At 34.9% G+C, this 19,822-nt stretch overlaps 2 protein-coding genes across 5 annotated transcripts in view; both read right to left on the minus strand.

Annotated features, from left to right (window-relative positions):
- The window catches only part of spegb (striated muscle enriched protein kinase b), a 97,971-nt gene extending 95,297 nt beyond the window's left edge, over positions 1 to 2,674 (minus strand). For all 4 annotated transcript variants that reach the window (XM_062067593.1, XM_062067595.1, XM_062067592.1 and 1 more), the window contains exon 1: positions 2,013 to 2,674. In XM_062067593.1, coding sequence (XP_061923577.1) covers positions 2,013 to 2,391 — 379 coding nt within the window. In that variant the 5' untranslated portion in view covers positions 2,392 to 2,674. The remainder of the gene's footprint in view (positions 1 to 2,012) is intronic.
- Positions 2,675 to 16,538: 13,864 nt separating this feature from the next.
- LOC133663254 (C-X-C chemokine receptor type 2-like) lies at positions 16,539 to 18,458 on the minus strand. The gene is made up of 2 exons (XM_062067602.1): positions 18,365 to 18,458; positions 16,539 to 17,753 (listed from the first exon to the last, which is right to left on the minus strand). Exons 1-2 carry the CDS (start codon positions 18,372 to 18,374, stop codon positions 16,687 to 16,689), a joined length of 1,077 nt encoding a protein of 358 aa, XP_061923586.1. The 5' UTR covers positions 18,375 to 18,458; the 3' UTR covers positions 16,539 to 16,686.
- Between the last annotated feature and the right edge of the window lie 1,364 nt (positions 18,459 to 19,822).

A 19,822-nucleotide genomic window follows, 5' to 3' on the forward strand; every position in this document is an offset into this window, starting at 1 on the left:
ATCCTATATATATATATATATAAATATATATATATATATATATATATATATATATATATATATATATATATATATATATATATATATATATATATATATATATATATATATATATATATATATATATATATATATATATATATATATATATATATATATATATATATATATATATATATATATATATATATATACATATATATATATATATATATATATATATATATATATATATATATATATATATATATATATATATATTTATGATGAACGACTGCGTGGATTACATATGCAAGGAAGTTGCAATGGAAATATAAGTGAAAAGTGACTGTATAATGTACACACTATATATAATGAGTTTTGCTGTATTATTTAATGTATCATCGTCCCTCGCCACGTCACGCTTCATATCGAGGATTTTTGGGGAATATTTTTTTAAATCACATACTATATTTTTTTTACCCTAAATGAAGCATTTTCAAGCATATACATTAGGTGTGTGAATATATAAATCTTTTTTTTTTCAAAACAGGTTACAGGTTACAATCTCCTTCTGGTTGCATGAAAAAAATGTATTTAAAAAAATTGATTTGAAAAAAATATATAAACATTTTGATTAAGTAATTAATTTAGTAATTTTTATTTTTGACAATTAGGATTCGATTTAGATTTTTTTTTAAATTTGAGAATATTTATTTTTAAAAATTGATTTGTAAAAATAATTATAAACATTTTGATTAATTAATTACATTTTTATTTTTGAAAATTAGGATGCGATTTGGATTTTTTTCTTTAGTTGAGAAAATGTATTTTTCCAAATTAATTTGTAAAAATAATTATAAACATTTTGATTAATTAATTAATTACATGTTTATTTTTTTTCAAATTAGGATTCGTTTTTGAATTTTTTTTTGAGTTGAGAGAATTTTTTTTATTTTTAAAAATAGGTTTTTAAAAAGATTTATAAACATTTTGATGAATTAATTAATTTAATGTTAATTTTAGAAAATGTGGGTTCGATTTAAAAAACAATTTTGAGTTGAGAAAATGTATTTTTAAAAGTTTATTTGTAAAAAAAAAAACTTATAAACATTTTGATTAATAATTAATTTCATTTTTATTTTTGAAAATTTGGATTCGATTTAGAATTTTTTTTTTTAGTTGAAAAAATGCATTTAAAAAAAATTATAAACATTTTGATTAATTCATTAATTTCATTTTTATTTTTGAAAATTAGTATTCCATTTAGAATTATATTTTTTTTAGTTGAGTTTGTGTTTATTTCAAACACGCATGCATACAACATGATACATCCCAATTACCAGTTGAGATGAAAAATAATTGAATTGAATTGAATTGAATTATATTTATATAGCGCTTTTCTCTAGTGACTCAAAGCGCTTTACATAGTGAAAACCCAATATCTAAGTTACATTTAAACCAGTGTGGGTGGCACTGAGAGCAGGTGGGTAAAGTGTCTTGCCCAAGGACACAACGGCAGTGACTAGGATGGCGGAAGCGGGAATCGAACCTGCAACCCTCAGGTTGATGGCACGGCCACTCTACCAACCGAGCTATACCGCCCCTATAATTGAGCTATAATTGCGATTAGAATGTAAAGCGATTTTTTTTATAGCAAAATATTCAAAAATATCAATACTACATTCGCATTAGCTCGACGAGACCGAACCAAACAGAAAAGCAGTATCGTGGCCACTGATTGGCTCAGCCTCAGGCAGAATTGCAATGGGCGCTTGCATTGCAGCAGGCCCATAATAAACTGTGAAGTATGAGCAATAATAATATAGGCTGCTTGCATTGCAGCAGGCCCATTATAAACTGTGAAGTATGAGCAATAATACTATGGGCTGCTTGCATTGCAGCAGGCCCATTATAAACTGTGTAGTATGAGCAATAGGGCTTTTTGCATTTCAGCAGGCCCATAGTAAACTGTGAAGTATGAGCAATAATAATATGGGCTGCTTGCATTGCAGCAGGCCCATAATAATTACCTTCACCAAGGTCCAGGACAGCGAGTACAGCGCTGCTCCGAGCCTCTCCCAGGTGGTTATTGGCGATGCAGGTGTAGAGGCCGGCGTCACTGGGTTTGCAGTCCCTAATCCAGAGGCCTCCGTACTCCTGGTTCTCCATGTTGAGCAGGCCATCATTGTGGTACCAGTAGAGGGAAGGCTGGGGGTCCCCGGCCACGGTCACCTTGAGCCGGATATCGCAGCCCGTCCCGACGGCGGCGTTCCGCATTTTGCGCGTGAACACCGGCGGAGTCGGGCTGGGGCGAGCGGGCCCCGACGGCTCGACTCGCTCCGGGCTCGCTTTGGAACGTTTCGGAGGGACGACGGGACTCGGGGGAGCCCCTTTCTCTGCTTTTTGCATGGTTGGTTTTTTTTGTTGGTTTTTTTTTATGACCTTTGACCCTAACTGCAATTTAGTCACATCTCTGAATACAAAAAAAATATATATATGTCAGAGCTCCTACCTGTGGTATTGTCCTAAATGTGGAAAAGAAAAGGTTGCCTCTCTCTTACCCGGTGGTATATTTAGTGCACGACCCCTTGGATCATGTTGCAATAACAACTCCCTCCACTTGCCTCCTGCTTTTTTTTTCTTTTCTCCCCCCTCCTCGCTCCTCAACTTCTGGATAGTAATCCCAAACACAAGCAAGTCGCTCAAAAAGTCCCGCCGGCTCCCTGATGGTGAGCATGGAGAAGAGTCCGATCAGCCCCCCACCCCCCTGCCCTCACCCCGACCAGCTTGTAGGGGAAATGACAGTCACGGCCTCTCAACGGCAGCTGCCTCGCCGCCGAGGCCCCGCCCCCTTTGTCGCCTCCAGCCAACCTGGGAGCGGGAGGACACGTGAGGCGCTGCAGCGGGCCAAACTTGTCGCCGAATCGCCGTCCAGGGTGACGTCGTGGGAATGTCGCGCGCGTGAAGTACGGACAAATATGAAAGCATGGACCTTTAACACACTTTTTTTTTTTCCCCACCAACTACCACCTCAGAAAACACTTGGCTCTCCGAGTAACATAGTAGGCCTAAGTATTCATTAAAAACAAGGAAGAGGTTTTTTTTGGTTTTTTTAACAATATTTGTACGGAGCCCCTAAAGGGACATGGGGAAAACTTTTTTTTTATAATTTTAATTTGTATTTGTATTTTTTTAGACATGTATCTCGTGCGCACAAGAAACTTTTTATATAATTATAAAAAAATATATATATATTTATAATTTTTAATTTTATAGTTTTTTTTTAAACAAAATAATAATAATAAAAAAAATTTTTTAAAAAAACAAAAAACGAGAAAGTTTCTCGTGCACACGAGATAAATGTCTAAAAAAAGAAATAAATGAATAAATTATTATTATTTTATTTTTTTTATAATTTTATAAAAAGTTTTCGTGCGCACGAGATAGTTTCTTGTGCGCACAAGATACATGTCTAAAAAAAAACAATTATTATTATTTTTTTATTTTTTTTATAATTTTATAAAACGTTTCTCGTGCACACAAGAAACTATCTCATGCACACGAGATACATGTTAAAAAAATAAAAATAAAAAATAAATATATATATGTCCCTAAAGGGACATGGGGAATTTTTTTTTTTTTTTTTTTTAATAAAAATAAAAAAAATAAAAATTATAAACAAAAATGTTTCCCCCATGTTCCTTTAGGGGCTCCGTATATTTGTGACCACTGTAACGTTACACGCAGTTTGAACAGTGACCCTGTGTTTGGAACTAGGAAAATAACACACTGTTGTTCTTTGACCTGCCACTAGATGGAGCCACAGTTTGAGAATCACTGCTTTAATGGCATGGCGTTTATTTTGGTGATTGGGTTTGTTTTAGGACAAGGTACGTGATTACAGTGACTCAAGTTCGAGGTGAGCCGCTTAAGTTGATGTGAGACCGCCGGTTAAGAGACGTGTCGAAACCCCTGACGAGCGTCAATCATTAGTCCTCATGTATCTTGTAGTGACGCACGTTTATGTTGACATGAGCCGCTTACGCTGACTCGAGTCCGAGGGACATATCGAAACCCCTGACGAGTGTCGATCATTAGTGTTCATGTATCTTGGAGTGAAACCCGTTAATTTTGACATGAGCCGCTTATGTTGACGTGACTCATGTATCTTGTAGTGACACCTGTTTATGTTGACATGAGCCGTTTATGGTGACTCGAGTCCGAGGGACATATCGAAACCCCTGACGAGTGTAATCATTTGTGCTCATGTGTCTTGTAGTGAAACACGTTTACGTCCTCATGAGCCGCTTATGTTGACATGAGTCAGCCGGTTTTGAAACTCCTAATAGGTGTTAGTCATAAGTGTTCATGTATCTTGGAGTGACACACGTTCATGGTGACATGAGCCGCTTATGTTGACATGAGTCAGATGGTTTTGAAACTTCTAAAAAGTATCAATTATTAGTGCTCATCTATCTTGTATTATTACGTTTATGCCGACGCACGCCGCTTATGTTGACATGAGTCAGCCGGTTTTGAAACTCCAATAGGTGTCAGTCAGAAGTGCTCATGTATCTTGGAGTGGCACACGTTTATGGTGACATGAGCCGCTTATGTTGACATGAGTCAGCCGGTTTTGAAACCTCTAAAAAGTGTCAATCATTAGTGCTCATCTATCTTGTATTAACATGTTTATGTCGACACGCGCCACTTATGTTGACATCAGCCAGCATTGAAGCCCCTGCTAGTTGTCAGTCATTAGATATCATGTATCTTGTAGTGACACACGTTTATGTTAACACGAGCCTCTCATGATGACTCGAGTGCGAGGGACATATTGAAACCCCTGACAAGTGTCAATCATAAGTGCTCATGTATCTTGTAGTGACGCACGTTTATGTTGACCTGAGCCGCTTATGTTGACGTGAGTCAGCCCGTTTTGAAACTCCTAATAGGTGTCGATCATTAGTGCTCATGTATCTTGGAGTGAAACCCGTTAATTTTGACATGAGCCGCTTATGTTGACGTGACTCATGTATCTTGTAGTGACACACGTTTATGTTGACATGAGCGCTTATGCTGACTCGAGTCCGAGGGACATATCGAAACCCCTGACGAGTGTCAATCATTTGTGCTCGTGTATCTTGTAGTGACATCTGTTTATGTTGACATGAGCCGCTTATGGTGACGTGAGTCAGCCAGTTTTGAAATCCCGATAGGTGTCAATCATAAGTCATCACACACCTTTATGTTGACCTGAGCCGCTTATGTTGACGTGAGTCAGCCCATTTTGAAACTCCTAATAGGTGGCGATCATTAGTGCTCATGTATCTTGGAGTGAAACCCGTTAATTTCGACATGAGCCGCTCATGTTGACGTGACTCATGTATCTTGTAGTGACACACGTTTATGTTGACATGAGCGCTTATGCTGACTCGAGTCCGAGGGACATATTGAAACCCCTGACAAGTGTCAATCATAAGTGCTCATGTATCTTGTAGTGACGCACTGTCAATCATAAGTGCTCATGTATCTTGTAGTGACGCACGTTTATGTTGACCTGAGCCGCTTATGTTGACGTGAGTCAGCCCGTTTTGAAACTCCTAATAGGTGTCGATCATTAGTGCTCATGTATCTTGGAGTGAAACCCGTTAATTTTTACATGAGCCGCTTATGTTGACGTGACTCATGTATCTTGTAGTGACACCTGTTTATGTTGACATGAGCGCTTATGCTGACTCGAGTCCGAGGGACATATCGAAACCCCTGACGAGTGTCAATCATAAGTGCTCATGTATCTTGTAGTGACGCACGTTTATGTTGACCTGAGCCGCTTATGTTGACGTGAGTCAGCCAGTTTTGAAACTCCTAATAGGTGTCGATCATTAGTGCTCATGTATCTTGGAGTGACACCCGTTAATTTTGACATGATCCGCTTAAGTTGACGTGACTCATGTATCTTGTAGTGACACACGTTTATGTTGACATGAGCGCTTATGCTGACTCGAGTCCGAGGGACATATCGAAACCCCTGACAAGTGTCAATCATCTGTGCTCGTGTATCTTGTAGTGACACCTGTTTATGTTGACCTGAGCCGCTTATGTTGACGTGAGTCAGCCCGTTTTGAAACTCCTAATAGGTGTCGATCATTAGTGCTCATGTATCTTGGAGTGAAACCCGTTAGTTTTGACATGAGCCGCTTATGTTGACGTGACTCATGCATCTTGTAGTGACACCTGTTTATGTTGACATGAGCGCTTATGCTGACTCGAGTCCGAGGGACATATTGAAACCCCTGACGAGTGTCAATCATTTGTGCTCATGTACCTTGTAGTGACACACGTTTATGTTGACCTGAGCCGCTTATGTTGTTGGAGTGAGTCAGTTTTGAAACTCTTAATCGGTGTTGATCATTAGTGCTCATGTATCTTGGAGTGAAACCCGTTCATTTTGACAAGAGCCGCTTATGTTGACGTGACTCATGTATGTTGTAGTAACCCCTGTTTGTGTTGACATGAGCCGCTTATGCTGACTCGAGTCTGAGGGACATATTGAAACCCCGGACAAGTGTCAATCATTAGTGCTCATGTATCTTGTAGTGATGCACGTTTATGTTGACTTGAGTCAGTCAGTGTTGAAATCCTGATAGGTGTCAATCATAAGTAATCATGTATCTTGTAGTGACACACGTTTATGTTGACATGAGCCGCTTATGGTCACGTGAGTCAGCCGGTTTTGAAATCCCTGATGGGTGTCAATCATTAGTGGTCATGTATCTTGTAGTGACACCCGTTTATGTTGGCATGAGCCGCTTACGTTGACGTGAGTCAGGCAGTTGTTTAAGATGTACTTTCAGGACGTTACCTGGTTTGGAGTCAGTTCATGCAGTTCACCTTTAGGGGGCAGTAAGAATGTTTTCAATGCAATACATGAAGGAATATGATGCAAATCCTCTTAATGGTAAAAGACAAAGAAATGTGTTTCACACGCAAGTGAAAAATAAATATCTTTACTCACGTTGCCTCCATGTTGTTCATTACAGGATATTGAGTCATAATGTCAACATTGTTATTGTGTTGCAAAATACTCACACTTGAGAAACATATTTTGCACATTTCTCTCACAAAAAGTGGAAGTAAAGAGGAGTTAAGTAGAGTATAAACAAAACAAACAGGATACATGACATCGATTAATTGTATGGGATCTCACTGCAATTATTAGGGGTGTCAAAGAAAATCAATTTACGAATTAATCATCTTTCTTTTTTGTATAAATGGGACCATTTTGGATCCATGAGAAATTTAGTGTGATTTTTTTTTTTTTAACTGTCTTTGATCAAAAAACGATAATGAATCAAAATCAATGTTATTATGAATTGTTGACCTATTCAAGGCTCCAATTACTTTACATCTAATATTCCACTTTGTGATTGTTTAGGGGGAAAATAATACATATTTTGAGTGTTTGCCATAAAAAAAAAAATGCTGTGAGAAAAAGGGCATAAAACAACTAACTAAACAAAAAAAAACATTAAAAAAATAATAAAAATGTGCAAATGACAGATAGATCTGAAGTTGATCTTGAGATTTATGTGTTGTAAGTAAACATAATAATAAAATGAATAATAATAATAACGTGTGACTTATTTTGTATCATTTTAATGTGTGGGACCCTTTTAGATCCCTGAGAAACTTTGTGGAATTTTGTTTTGTTTTTTTAACTTTCTTTTTGCACCAAAAATAAGAATGTATCAAAATCAATGTTGTTATGAATTATTGACCTATTTAAGGCTCAGATGACCTTACATAAAAATATTACACTTTGCAACTGTTTTGGGAAAAATATTTCATATTTTGCATGTTTGCCATAAAAAAAACTTGAGTGTCTGTGACAAAAAGGGCATAAAACAACTAACCAAACAAAACAAAACAAAAACATAAAAAACAAAAAAAACAGATAGATCTGAAGTTGATCTTGAGATGTATGTGTTGTAAGTAAACATAATAATAAAATAAATAATAATAATAATAATAATAATGTATGTCTTATTTTTATCATTTTAATGAGTGGGACCCTTTTGGATCCCTGAGAAACTATAATAATAATAATGTATCAAAATGTGTCGAAACTATAATAATAATAATGTATCAAAATCAATGTTGTTATGAATTATTGACCTATTTAAGGATCCAATGACCTTACATAAAATATTACACTTTGCAACTGTTTTGGGAAAAAATATTGCATATTTTGAGTGTTTGCCTTAAAAAAAATTTAAAAAATCATGAGTTTTTTGTGACAAAAAGGGCATAAACAACCAAAGGAACAAAGAAACAAAAAATCATTAGAAAAAATAATAAAAACTTATAATCGACAGATAGATTTGAGGTTTATCTAGAGATTTATGTGTTGAGAGTAAAAAAAAAATGGTAAGAGTTATTTTTAACATTTTATAGAGTGGAACTCTTTTGGATCCATGAGAAAGTTAGTGTGATTTTATTTATTTTTTTAACTGTCTTTGCTCAAAAAATAATAATGTATTAAAATCAATGTTTTTATGAATGATTGACCTATTCAAGGCTCCAATTACATCACATAATATTCCACTTTGTAATTGTTTTGGGGAAAATATTGCATACTTTCAGTGTTTGCCATAAAAAAAGTATTGAGTTTTCTGTGACAAAAAATACATAAAACAACCAAACAAACAAACAAACAAAAAAACATTTAAAAAAATAAAAAATTATAATAATAATAATAAATCGCTTATTGGGATTTTTTTTTAAATTGTCGTTGCTCAAAAAAGAATTGTTAATCAAAATCAATGTTGTTATGAATGATTGACCTATTCAAGGCTCCATTTATATCACACCTAATATTTCACTTAGCAATTATTTTGGGGAAATATTGCATATTTTCAGTGTTTTCGGTTGACAAAAAGCCCTCGCAAAAATGACTAATGATCTATTGCTAACGATGGATTCTGATGCGTCATCTGTGTTGCTGCTTCTTGATCTTAGCGCCGCTTTCGATACAGTCGATCATAATATTTTATTAGAGCGTATCAAAACACGTATTGGTATGTCAGACTTAGCCTTGTCTTGGTTTAACTCTTATCTTACTGACAGGATGCAGTGCGTCTCCCATAACAATGTGACCTCGGACTATGTAAAGGTAACGTGCGGCGTTCCCCAGGGTTCGGTTCTTGGCCCTGCACTCTTTAGTATTTACATGCTGCCGCTGGGTGACATCATACGCAAATACGGTGTTAGCTTTCACTGTTATGCTGATGACACTCAACTCTACATGCCCCTAAAGCTGACCAACACGCCGGATTGTAGTCAGCTGGAGGCGTGTCTTAATGAAATTAAACAATGGATGTCCGCTAACTTTTTGCAACTCAACGCTCAGAAAACGGAAATGCTGATTATCGGTCCTGCTAGACACCGACATCTATTTAATAATACCACCTTAACATTTGACAACCAAACAATTACACAAGGCGACTCGGTAAAGAATCTGGGTATTATCTTCGACCCAACTCTCTCGTTTGAGTCACACATTAAGAGTGTTACTAAAACGGCCTTCTTTCATCTCCGTAATATCGCTAAAATTCGTTCCATCTTGTCCACTAGCGACGCTGAGATCATTATCCATGCGTTCGTTACGTCTCGTCTCGATTACTGTAACGTATTATTTTCGGGTCTCCCTATGTCTAGCATTAAAAGATTACAGTTGGTACAAAATGCGGCTGCAAGACTTTTGACAAAAACAAGAAAGTTTGATCATATTACGCCTATACTGGCTCACTTGCACTGGCTTCCTGTGCACTTAAGATGCGACTTTAAGGTTTTACTACTTACGTATAAAATACTACACGGTCAAGCTCCAGCCTATCTCGCCGATTGTATTGTACCATATGTCCCGGCAAGAAATCTGCGTTCAAAGAACTCCGGCTTATTAGTGATTCCCAGAGCCAAAAAAAAGTCTGCGGGCTATAGAGCGTTTTCTATTCGGGCTCCAGTACTCTGGAATGCCCTCCCGGTAACAGTTAGAGATGCTACCTCAGTAGAAGCATTTAAGTCCCATCTTAAAACTCATTTGTATACTCTAGCCTTTAAATAGACCCCCCTTTTTTAGACCAGTTGATCTGCCGTTTCTTTTCTTCTCTCCTCTTCTCCCCTGTCCCTTGCGAGGGGGAGTTGCATAGGTCCGGTGGCCATGGATGAAGTGCTGGCTGTCCAGAGCCGGGACCCCGGGTGGACCACTAGCCTGTGCATCGGTTGGGGACATCTCTGCGCTGCTGACTCGTCTCCGCTCGGGATGGTTTCCTGCTGGCCCCGCTGTGGACTGGACTCTCGCTGATGTGTTGGATCCACTGTGGACTGGACTTTCACAATATTATGTCAGACCCACTCGACATCCATTGCTTTCGGTCTCCCCTAGAGGGGGGCGGTTACCCACATATGCGGTCCTCTCCAAGGTTTCTCATAGTCATTCACCGACGTCCCACTGGGGTGAGTTTTTCCTTGCCCGTATGTGGGCTCTGTACCGAGGATGTCGTTGTGGCTTGTGCAGCCCTTTGAGACACTTGTGATTTAGGGCTATATAAATAAACATTGATTGATTGATTGATTGATTGAAAAAGGGCATAAAACAACCAAATAAACAAACTAACAAAAAATACAACAAATAACACAAACTTATGATCAACAGATAGATTTGAAGTTGAGAGTATAAAAAAAATAGAATTATTTATTTTTAACATTTTTATGAGTGGGGACCCTTTTGGATCCATGAGAAATTTAGTGTGATTTTTTTTTTTTTAACTGTTTTTGCTCAAAAAGTGGATCAAAATCAACGTTTTTATGAATTATTGACCTATTCAAGGCTCAAATTACTTCCACTTGGTAATTGTTTTGGGGAAAATATTGCATATTTTGAATGTTTTCGATTGACAAAAAGGGCATAAATCAATCAAATGAACAAACAAACAAAAAATACAACAAATAATACAAACGTATAATCAACAGATAGATTTGAAGTTTAGAGTATAAAAAAAAATACTATGATTTATTTTTAACATTTTTATGAGTGGGGACCCTTTTGGATCCATGAGAAATTTAGTGTGATTATTTTTTTTTTAACTGTTTTTGCTCAAAAAGTGGATCAAAATCAACGTTTTTATGAATTATTGACCTATTCAAGGCTCAAATTACTTCCACTTTGTAATTGTTTTCGGGAAAATATTACATATTTTGGGTTTTTGCCACAAAAAAAAAAAGTATTGAGTTTCCTGTGACAAAAAAATCATAAAACAACCAAACAAACAACCTACCAAAAAAACCATAAAAAAATAAAAAATAATAATACATCACTTATTGGGATTTTTTTTTTTTAAACTGTCGTTGCTCAAAAAAAATAATTAATCAAAATCAATGTTGTTATGAATGATTGACCTATTCAAGGTTCCAATTACATCACATCTAATATTCCACTTTGCAATTGTTTTGGGGAAAATATTGCATATTTTGAGTGTTTCTGTGACAAAAAAAGACATAAAACAACCAAATAAACAAACAAACAAAAAAACATTTAAAAAAAAATTATAATAATAATGATAATGGATGGATGGATGGATGGAATAATAATAATAATAATAATAATAGTAATAATAATAATAATAATAATAATAATAATAATAATAATAATAATAATAATAATAATATAAAAACTTATAATCAACAGATAGATTTGAGGTTTAACTTAGAGATTTATGCGTTAAGAGTAAAAAAAAATAGTATGAGTTTTTTTTAACATTTTTATGAATGGGAACCTTTTGGATCCATGAGAAAGTTAGTGTGATTTTATTTATTTTTTTAACTGTCTTTGCTCAAAAAATAATTATGTATTAAAATCAACGTTGTTATGAATTATTGGCCTATTCAAGGCTCCAATTACATCACATATAATATTCCACTTTGCAATTGTTTTGGGAAAAATATTGCATACATTGAGTGTTTGCCATAAAAAAAGTATTGAGTTTTCTGTGACAAAAAAGACATAAAACAACCAAACAAACAAACATTTAAAAAAAAAAAAATAATAATAATAATAATAATAAATCACTTATTGGGATCTTTTTTTAAACTGTCGTTGCACAAAAAATAATAATTAATCATAATTAATGTTGTTAGGAATGATTGACCTATTCAAGGCTCCAATTACATCACATCTAATATTCCACTTCGCAATTGTTTTGGGGAAAATATTACATATTTTGTGTTTTTGCCATAAAAAAACAAAAGTTTTCTTTAAAAAAAAAAAAAAAGATTTCTACTTAATATCAAAGGACAGTTGATCTAGAGATTTAAGTGTTGACAAAAAAAAATGTTGATATTAAAAAAAAAAAAAGAAAAATTGTATTTAAATGACTGAAACCCTTTCAAACTTGTGGGGAGCCCTAAATATATATATATATATATATATATATATATATATATATATATATATATATATATATATATATATATATATATATATATATATATATATATATATATATATATATATATATATATATATATATATATATATATATATATATATATATATATATATATATATATATATATATATATATATATATATATATATATATATATATATATATATATATATATATATATATATATATATAATTAAAAACGTATATATTGCATTGTTTTGTAAGTGAAATACATCTAAATGGCCTCTTTGGACAGTCCCATGTTTGAAAAAGCTAAAAACAAATTCCTATGAAAAACACTGAAACAAAAAGAATAAATATTTACAAAATCTTTGCTGTGTTTACATAATCAAAAAGAATAATTAATCAAAATCAATGTTGTTATGAATGATTGACCTATTCAAGGCTCCAATTACATCACATCTAATATTCCACTTTGCAATTGTTTTGGGGAAAATATTACATATTTTGTGTTTTTGCCATAAAAAAACAAAAGTTTTCTTTAAAAAAAATAAAATAAAAAAAGATTTCTACTTAATATCAAAGGACAGACTTGAAGTTGATCTAGAGATTTAAGTGTTGACAAAAAAAAATCTTCATATTAAAAAAAAAAGACAAATTATATTTTAATGACTGAAACACTTTCAAACTTGTGGGGAGCCCTAAATATATATATATAAAAATATATATATTTATTATAAATTGCATTGTTTTGTAAGTGAAAGATATCTAAATGGCCTCTTTGGACAGTCCCATGTTTGAAAAAGCTAAAAACAAATTCCTATGAAAAACACTGAAACAAAAAGAATAAATACTTACAAAATCTTTGCTGTGTTTACATAATCAAAAAGAATAATTAATCAAAATCAATGTTGTTATGAATGATTGACCTATTCAAGGCTCCAATTACATCACATCTAATATTCCACTTTGCAATTGTTTTGGGGAAAATATTACATATTTTGTGTTTTTGCCATAAAAAACCAAAAGTTTTCTTTAAAAAAAAAAAAAAAAAAAAAGATTTCTACTTAATATCAAAGGACAGACTTGAAGTTGATCTAGAGATTTAAGTGTTGACAAAAAAAAAATCTTCATATTAAAAAAAAAAAGACAAATTATATTTTAATGACTGAAACACTTTCAAACTTGTGGGGAGCCCTAACTATGTATATATAAAATATATATATTTATTATAAATTGCATTGTTTTGTAAGTGAAAGATATCTAAATGGCCTTTTTGGACAGTCCCATGTTTGAAAAAGCTAAAAACAAATTCCTATGAAAAACACTGAAACAAAAAGAATAAATATTTACAAAATATTTGCTGTGTTTACATAATCAAAAAGAATAATTAATCAAAATCACTGTTGTTATGAATGATTGACCTATTCAAGGCTCCAATTACATCACATCTAATATTGCACTTTGCAATTATTTTGGGGGAAAATATTACATATTTTGTGTTTTTGCCATAAAAAACAAAAGTTTTCTTTAAAAAAAAAAACAATTAAAAAAGATTTCTACTTAATATCAAAGGACAGACCTGAAGTTGATCTAGAGATTTAAGTGTTGACAAAAAAAAAAAATCTTCATATTAAAAAAAAAAAAAAGACAAATTATATTTTAATGACTGAAACACTTTCAAACTTGTGGGGAGCCCTAAATATATATATAAAAAATATATATTTATTAAAAATTGCATTGTTTTGTAAGTGAAAAATATCTAAATGGGCTCTTTGGACAGCCCCATGTTTGAAAAAGATAAAAGCAAATTCCTATGAAAAACACTGAAACAAAAAGAATAAATATTTACAAAATTTTTGCTGTGTTTACATAATCAAAAATAATAATTAATCAAAATCAATGTTGTTATGAATGATTGACCTATTCAAGGCTCCAATTACATCACATCTAATATTCCACTTTGCAATTGTTTTGGGGAAAATATTACATATTTTGTGTTTTTGCCATAAAAAAACAAAAGTTTTCTTTAAAAAAATAAAAAAATAAAAAATGTTGACAAAAAAAAAAATTCATATTAAAAAAAAAAAAAAGGAAAAATTATATTTTAATGACTGAAACCCTTTCAAACTTGTGGGGAGCCCTAAATATATATATAAAAAAATTATTAAAAACATATATATTGCATTGTTTTGTAAGTGAAAGATATCTAAATGGGCTCTTTGGACAGTCCCATGTTTGAAAAAGCTAAAAACAAATTCCTATGAAAAACACTGAAACAAAAAGAATAAATATTTACAAAATCTTTGCTGTGTTTACATAATCAAAAAGAATAATTAATCAAAATCACTGTTGTTATGAATGATTGACCTATTCAAGGCTCCAATTACATCACATCTTATATTGCACTTTGCAATTGTTTTGGGGGAAAATATTACATACTTTGTGTTTTTGCCATAAAAAAACAAAAGTTTTCTTTAAAAAAAAAAAATTTTAAAAAGATTTCTACTTAATATCAAAGGACATACTTGAAGTTGATCTAGAGATTTAAGTGTTGACAAAAAAAAATCTTCATATTAAAAAAAAAAGACAAATTATATTTTAATGACCGAAACCCTTTCAAACTTGTGGGGAGCCCTAAATATATATATAAAATATATATTTATTATAAATTGCATTGTTTTGTAAGTGAAGATATCTAAATGGCCTCTTTGGACAGTCCCATGTTTGAAAAAGCTAAAAACAAATTCCTATGAAAAACACTGAAACAAAAAGAATAAATATTTACAAAATCTTTGCTGTGTTTACATAATCAAAAAGAATAATTAATCAAAATCACTGTTGTTATGAATGATTGACCTATTCAAGGCTCCAATTACAGCACATCTAATATTCCACTTTGCAATTGTTTTGAGGAAAATATTACATATTTTGTGTTTTTGTCATAAAAAAACAAAAGTTTTCTTTAAAAAAAAAAAACAATTAAAAAAGATTTCTACTTAATATCAAAGGACAGAACTGAAGTTGATCTAGCGATTTAAGTGTTGACAAAAAAAAAATCTTCATATTAAAAAAAAAAAAAGACAAATTATATTTTAATAACTGAAACACTTTCAAACTTGTGGGGAGCCCTAAATATATATATAAAAAATATATATTTATTAAAAATTGCATTGTTTTGTAAGTGAAAGATATCTAAATGGCCTCTTTGGACAGCCCCATGTTTGAAAAAGATAAAAACAAATTCCTATGAAAAACACTGAAACAAAAAGAATAAATATTTACAAAATCTTTGCTGTGTTTACATAATCAAAAAGAATAATTAATCAAAATCACTGTTGTTATGAATGATTGACCTATTCAAGGCTCCAATTACAGCACATCTAATATTCCACTTTGCAATTGTTTTGAGGAAAATATTACATATTTTGTGTTTTTGCCATAAAAAAACAAAAGTTTTCTTTAAAAAAATAAAAAATAAAAAATGTTGACAAAAAAAAAAAAAAAGGAAAAATTATATTTTAATGACTGAAACCCTTTCAAACTTGTGGGGAGCCCTAAATATATATATAAAAAAATTATTAAAAACGTATATATTGCATTGTTTTGTAAGTGAAAGATATCTAAATGGGCTCTTTGGACAGTCCCATGTTTGAAAAAGCTAAACAAACAAACAAAAAAACATTTTTTTAAAAAAGAATAATAATAATAATAATAAAAAATCACTTATTGGGATCTTTTTTTAAACTGTCGTTGCACAAAAAATAATAATTAATCATAATTAATGTTGTTATGAATGATTGACCTATTCAAGGCTCCAATTACATCACATCTTATATTGCACTTTGCAATTGTTTTGGGGGAAAATATTACATATTTTGTGTTTTTGCCATAAAAAAACAAAAGTTTTCTTTAAAAAAAAAAAATTAAAAAAAGATTTCTACTTAATATCAAAGGACAGACTTGAAGTTGATCTAGAGATTTAAGTGTTGACAAAAAAAAATCTTCAAAAAAAAGAAAAATTATATTTAAATGACTGAAACCCTTTCAAACTTGTGGAGAGCCCTAAATATAAAATAATAATAATAAAAAATATTATATATTGTATTGTTTTGTAAGTGAAATATATCTAAATGGCCTCTTTGGACAGCCCCATGTTTAAAAAGCTAAATACAAATTCCTATGAAAAACACTGAAACAAAAAGAATAAATATTTACAAAATCTTTGCTATGTTTACATAATGGTAGACGTGACCTCGGACGACTGAGAGGACCTGCTAGTCCTGGACAGCGACGGTCTCTCCAGGACGCGCATCTTCCTCAAGATCTGCTGCAGCCTACCGCGGAACTTCTCCCCCACGAAGGCGTACAACACCGGGTTGACGCAGCTGTGCAGCAGGCCCAGACTCTGCGTGGCGAACATGGCCTGATCCACCGCCATCCTGGCGGGGCACTGGTACGCCACTATTTTGGCCCTGAAGAAGGTGTCCGTCATCACGGCGATGTGGTACGGCGTCCAGCACAGCAGGAACGCCACGAACACGCACACGATCACCCTCATGGCGCGTTGCCGCTGGAACCCGCCGCGGACGCGGAGCAGGCGCCGGATGGTGACGCCGTAACAGAAGAGCATGACGGCCAGGGGGATGATGAAACCCAGGGAGTGGCGCAGAACTCTCGTGGCCAGGCGCCAATCGTTGGCGCTGCCCGGGTCGTAGAGCTCGGCGCACACCGTCTGACTGGAGTTGCTGGAGGAATAGGAGGAGTAAAACAACCCCGGGAGGGAGAGAAGGGCGCCGACGGCCCAGACCGCTGCGCAGATGGTCCAACTGATGAGCTGCCGGTTGGACCGCCGGGCCTCCATGGCTCGCACGATGGCCATGTAGCGGTCCATGCTGATGCACGTGAGGAAGAGGATGCTGGAGTAGAAACTCAGCTCCTGCACGATGGTGATGATTTTGCACATGGTGTCGCCGAACACCCAGCCCCTGGTGACGGAGGTGGCCCAGAACGGGAGCGTGACGGCCAGCAGGAGGTCGGCCAGCGCCAGGTGGAGGAGGAAGAGGTCGGAAGGGGGCAGCGCCTGCTTGCTGAGTCCGATCACCAGACCCACCACCAGGTTTCCGGGGATGGCCAGGAGGAAGACCGCGATGTAGAAAACGCAGACGAAAAGCGTCACCGCGTCCGGGATGGAGAAGGGGCTGCAGGGCTGGGTCTCCGGGTCGATGACGAATTCCGAGTCATTGTAGGTGAAGTTGAGTTCCTCGTAGATGGAGTAGAAGTCGAAAATGAAGGACTGATCTGGTGGCGAGATCAGAACAACAGCATGAAATCAACTCAACACGTCGAATAATCAAATTGTGGCTCCATCTAGTGCAGGGGTCGGCAACCCACAATGTTGAAAGAGCCATTTTGGACCAAAAATACAACAACAAAAAATCTGTCTGGTGCCACAAAATCATAAAAACTTTCTATAAGTGTTATAAAGTGGCAACACATGCTGTAAGTGTCTATATTAGCTATAATACCCACACAGCAGAAGACTGCTATACGGATCCGCCTTCAAGTTGCCCAACACATTCGTTTTGGCTCCGCCTAGAGCAGGGGTCGGCAACCCAAAATGTTGAAAGAGCCATATTGGAGCAAAAATACAAAAACAAATCTGTCTGGAGCCGCAACAAATTAAAAGCCATATTACATACAGATAGTGTGTCATGAGATATACATTGAATTGAGATGACTTAAAGGAAACTAAATGAGCTCAAATATAGCTACAAATGAGGCATAATGATGCAATATGTACATATAGCTAGCCTAAATAGCATGTTAGCATCGATTAGCTTGCAGTCATGCAGTGACCAAATATGTCTGATTAGCACTACACACAAGTCAATAACATCAACAAAACTCACCTTTGTGCATTCACGCACAACGTTAAAAGTTTGGTGGACAAAATGAGACGGAAAAAGAAGTGGCATAAAACACGTCCTAGAAAGTCGGAGAAAGTTATACATGTAAACATACTAAGGTGAGTTCAAGGACCGCCTAAATTAGTAGGACAAAACGGCGCTCGCCAAATACTCGAATCAGTGAAGCATGTTTAATACAAACAGTGTGCTTTATAACAATTAGGGAGGTTTGTGTCATGTTTGTCCTCCTACAGACACCATATTAAAACAAAAAATATATTTTTTTCCCCCTCATCTTTTTCCATTTTTCATACATTTTTTAAAAAGCTTCAGAGAGCCACTAGGGCGGCGCTAAAGAGCCGCATGCGGCTCTAGAGCCGCGGGTTGCCGACCCCTGCAATAGGATAATGTAAACAACACTGCCAGAGCCGCAATGAGTTTATAGTAGGTGTGTGAATGATCAACAATCAATATTATTGGCAAAAATAGAGGGCCCCAAAATCTAATTTTGCTTAGGGCCCCATGGAGGCTTGGGCCGGCACTGTCCATCATCATTTATGTATGATTGTAATGACGTTGTTTGATATTAGGACTAGCAGTAAAACTTTATATTCTGTAAAAAAAAGGCTGTTTTATTTCCAGCGCCGCCTCCCAGAATGCTTTGCATGGGGACGTGCGTCTGACGTCACGTATCCAGAAAATTCGAAATGGCTGCACGCGGTAGGTGAGGCGGGAGCGAAGAAAAGTGGAAAAGAGTGTTATTCGTCAAAAAACCCACACAACGACGGTCATTATTTCGCCGTGCTATTGTAAAATTGTCTTTTATCTGTGTTTTGTGTTCCGGGGGACCCCGACTCCAGAATTTGAAGGTTTCCCGTGTGATATAGTAAATGAACGTTTCAAAAGTTCAATACAGTTAACTTAGGCCAGGGGTCGGCAACCCGCGGCTCCGGAGCCGCATGCGGCTCAGCTCCATACATGCCAACCCCCCGATTTTCCCAGGAGATTTAAGAATCTCAGTGTCTCTCATAGATTACTCCCAGGGAAAAAATAATCCTATTTACACTCTAATTACTAAATAAAGGGCGTGCCCTAATTGCACTGCAGTAATTGTCCTCTATAGCATTTACATGCATGTTGTTATTACTTGTACACACAGGAGACAGCAAAGCATACTTACTCATCAGCCACACAGCTTACACTGACGGTAGCCGTATCAAACAACTTTAACATTGTTACGTTACAAATATGCGCCACACTGTGAACCCACACCAAAAAAGAATGAAAAACACATTTCTGGAGAACATCCCACCGTAACACAACATAAACACAACACAACCATTACCCAGAATCCCATGCAGCCCTAACTCTTCCGGTCTACATTATACACCCCCGCTACCACCAAATCCCCACACACATCACCCCCCCCCCCCCCCCCTCTCCGTGCGTTGGTTGAGCGGA

This window comes from Entelurus aequoreus, linkage group LG13, assembly GCF_033978785.1.
Source record: "Entelurus aequoreus isolate RoL-2023_Sb linkage group LG13, RoL_Eaeq_v1.1, whole genome shotgun sequence".
Lineage (NCBI taxonomy): Eukaryota > Metazoa > Chordata > Actinopteri > Syngnathiformes > Syngnathidae > Entelurus > Entelurus aequoreus.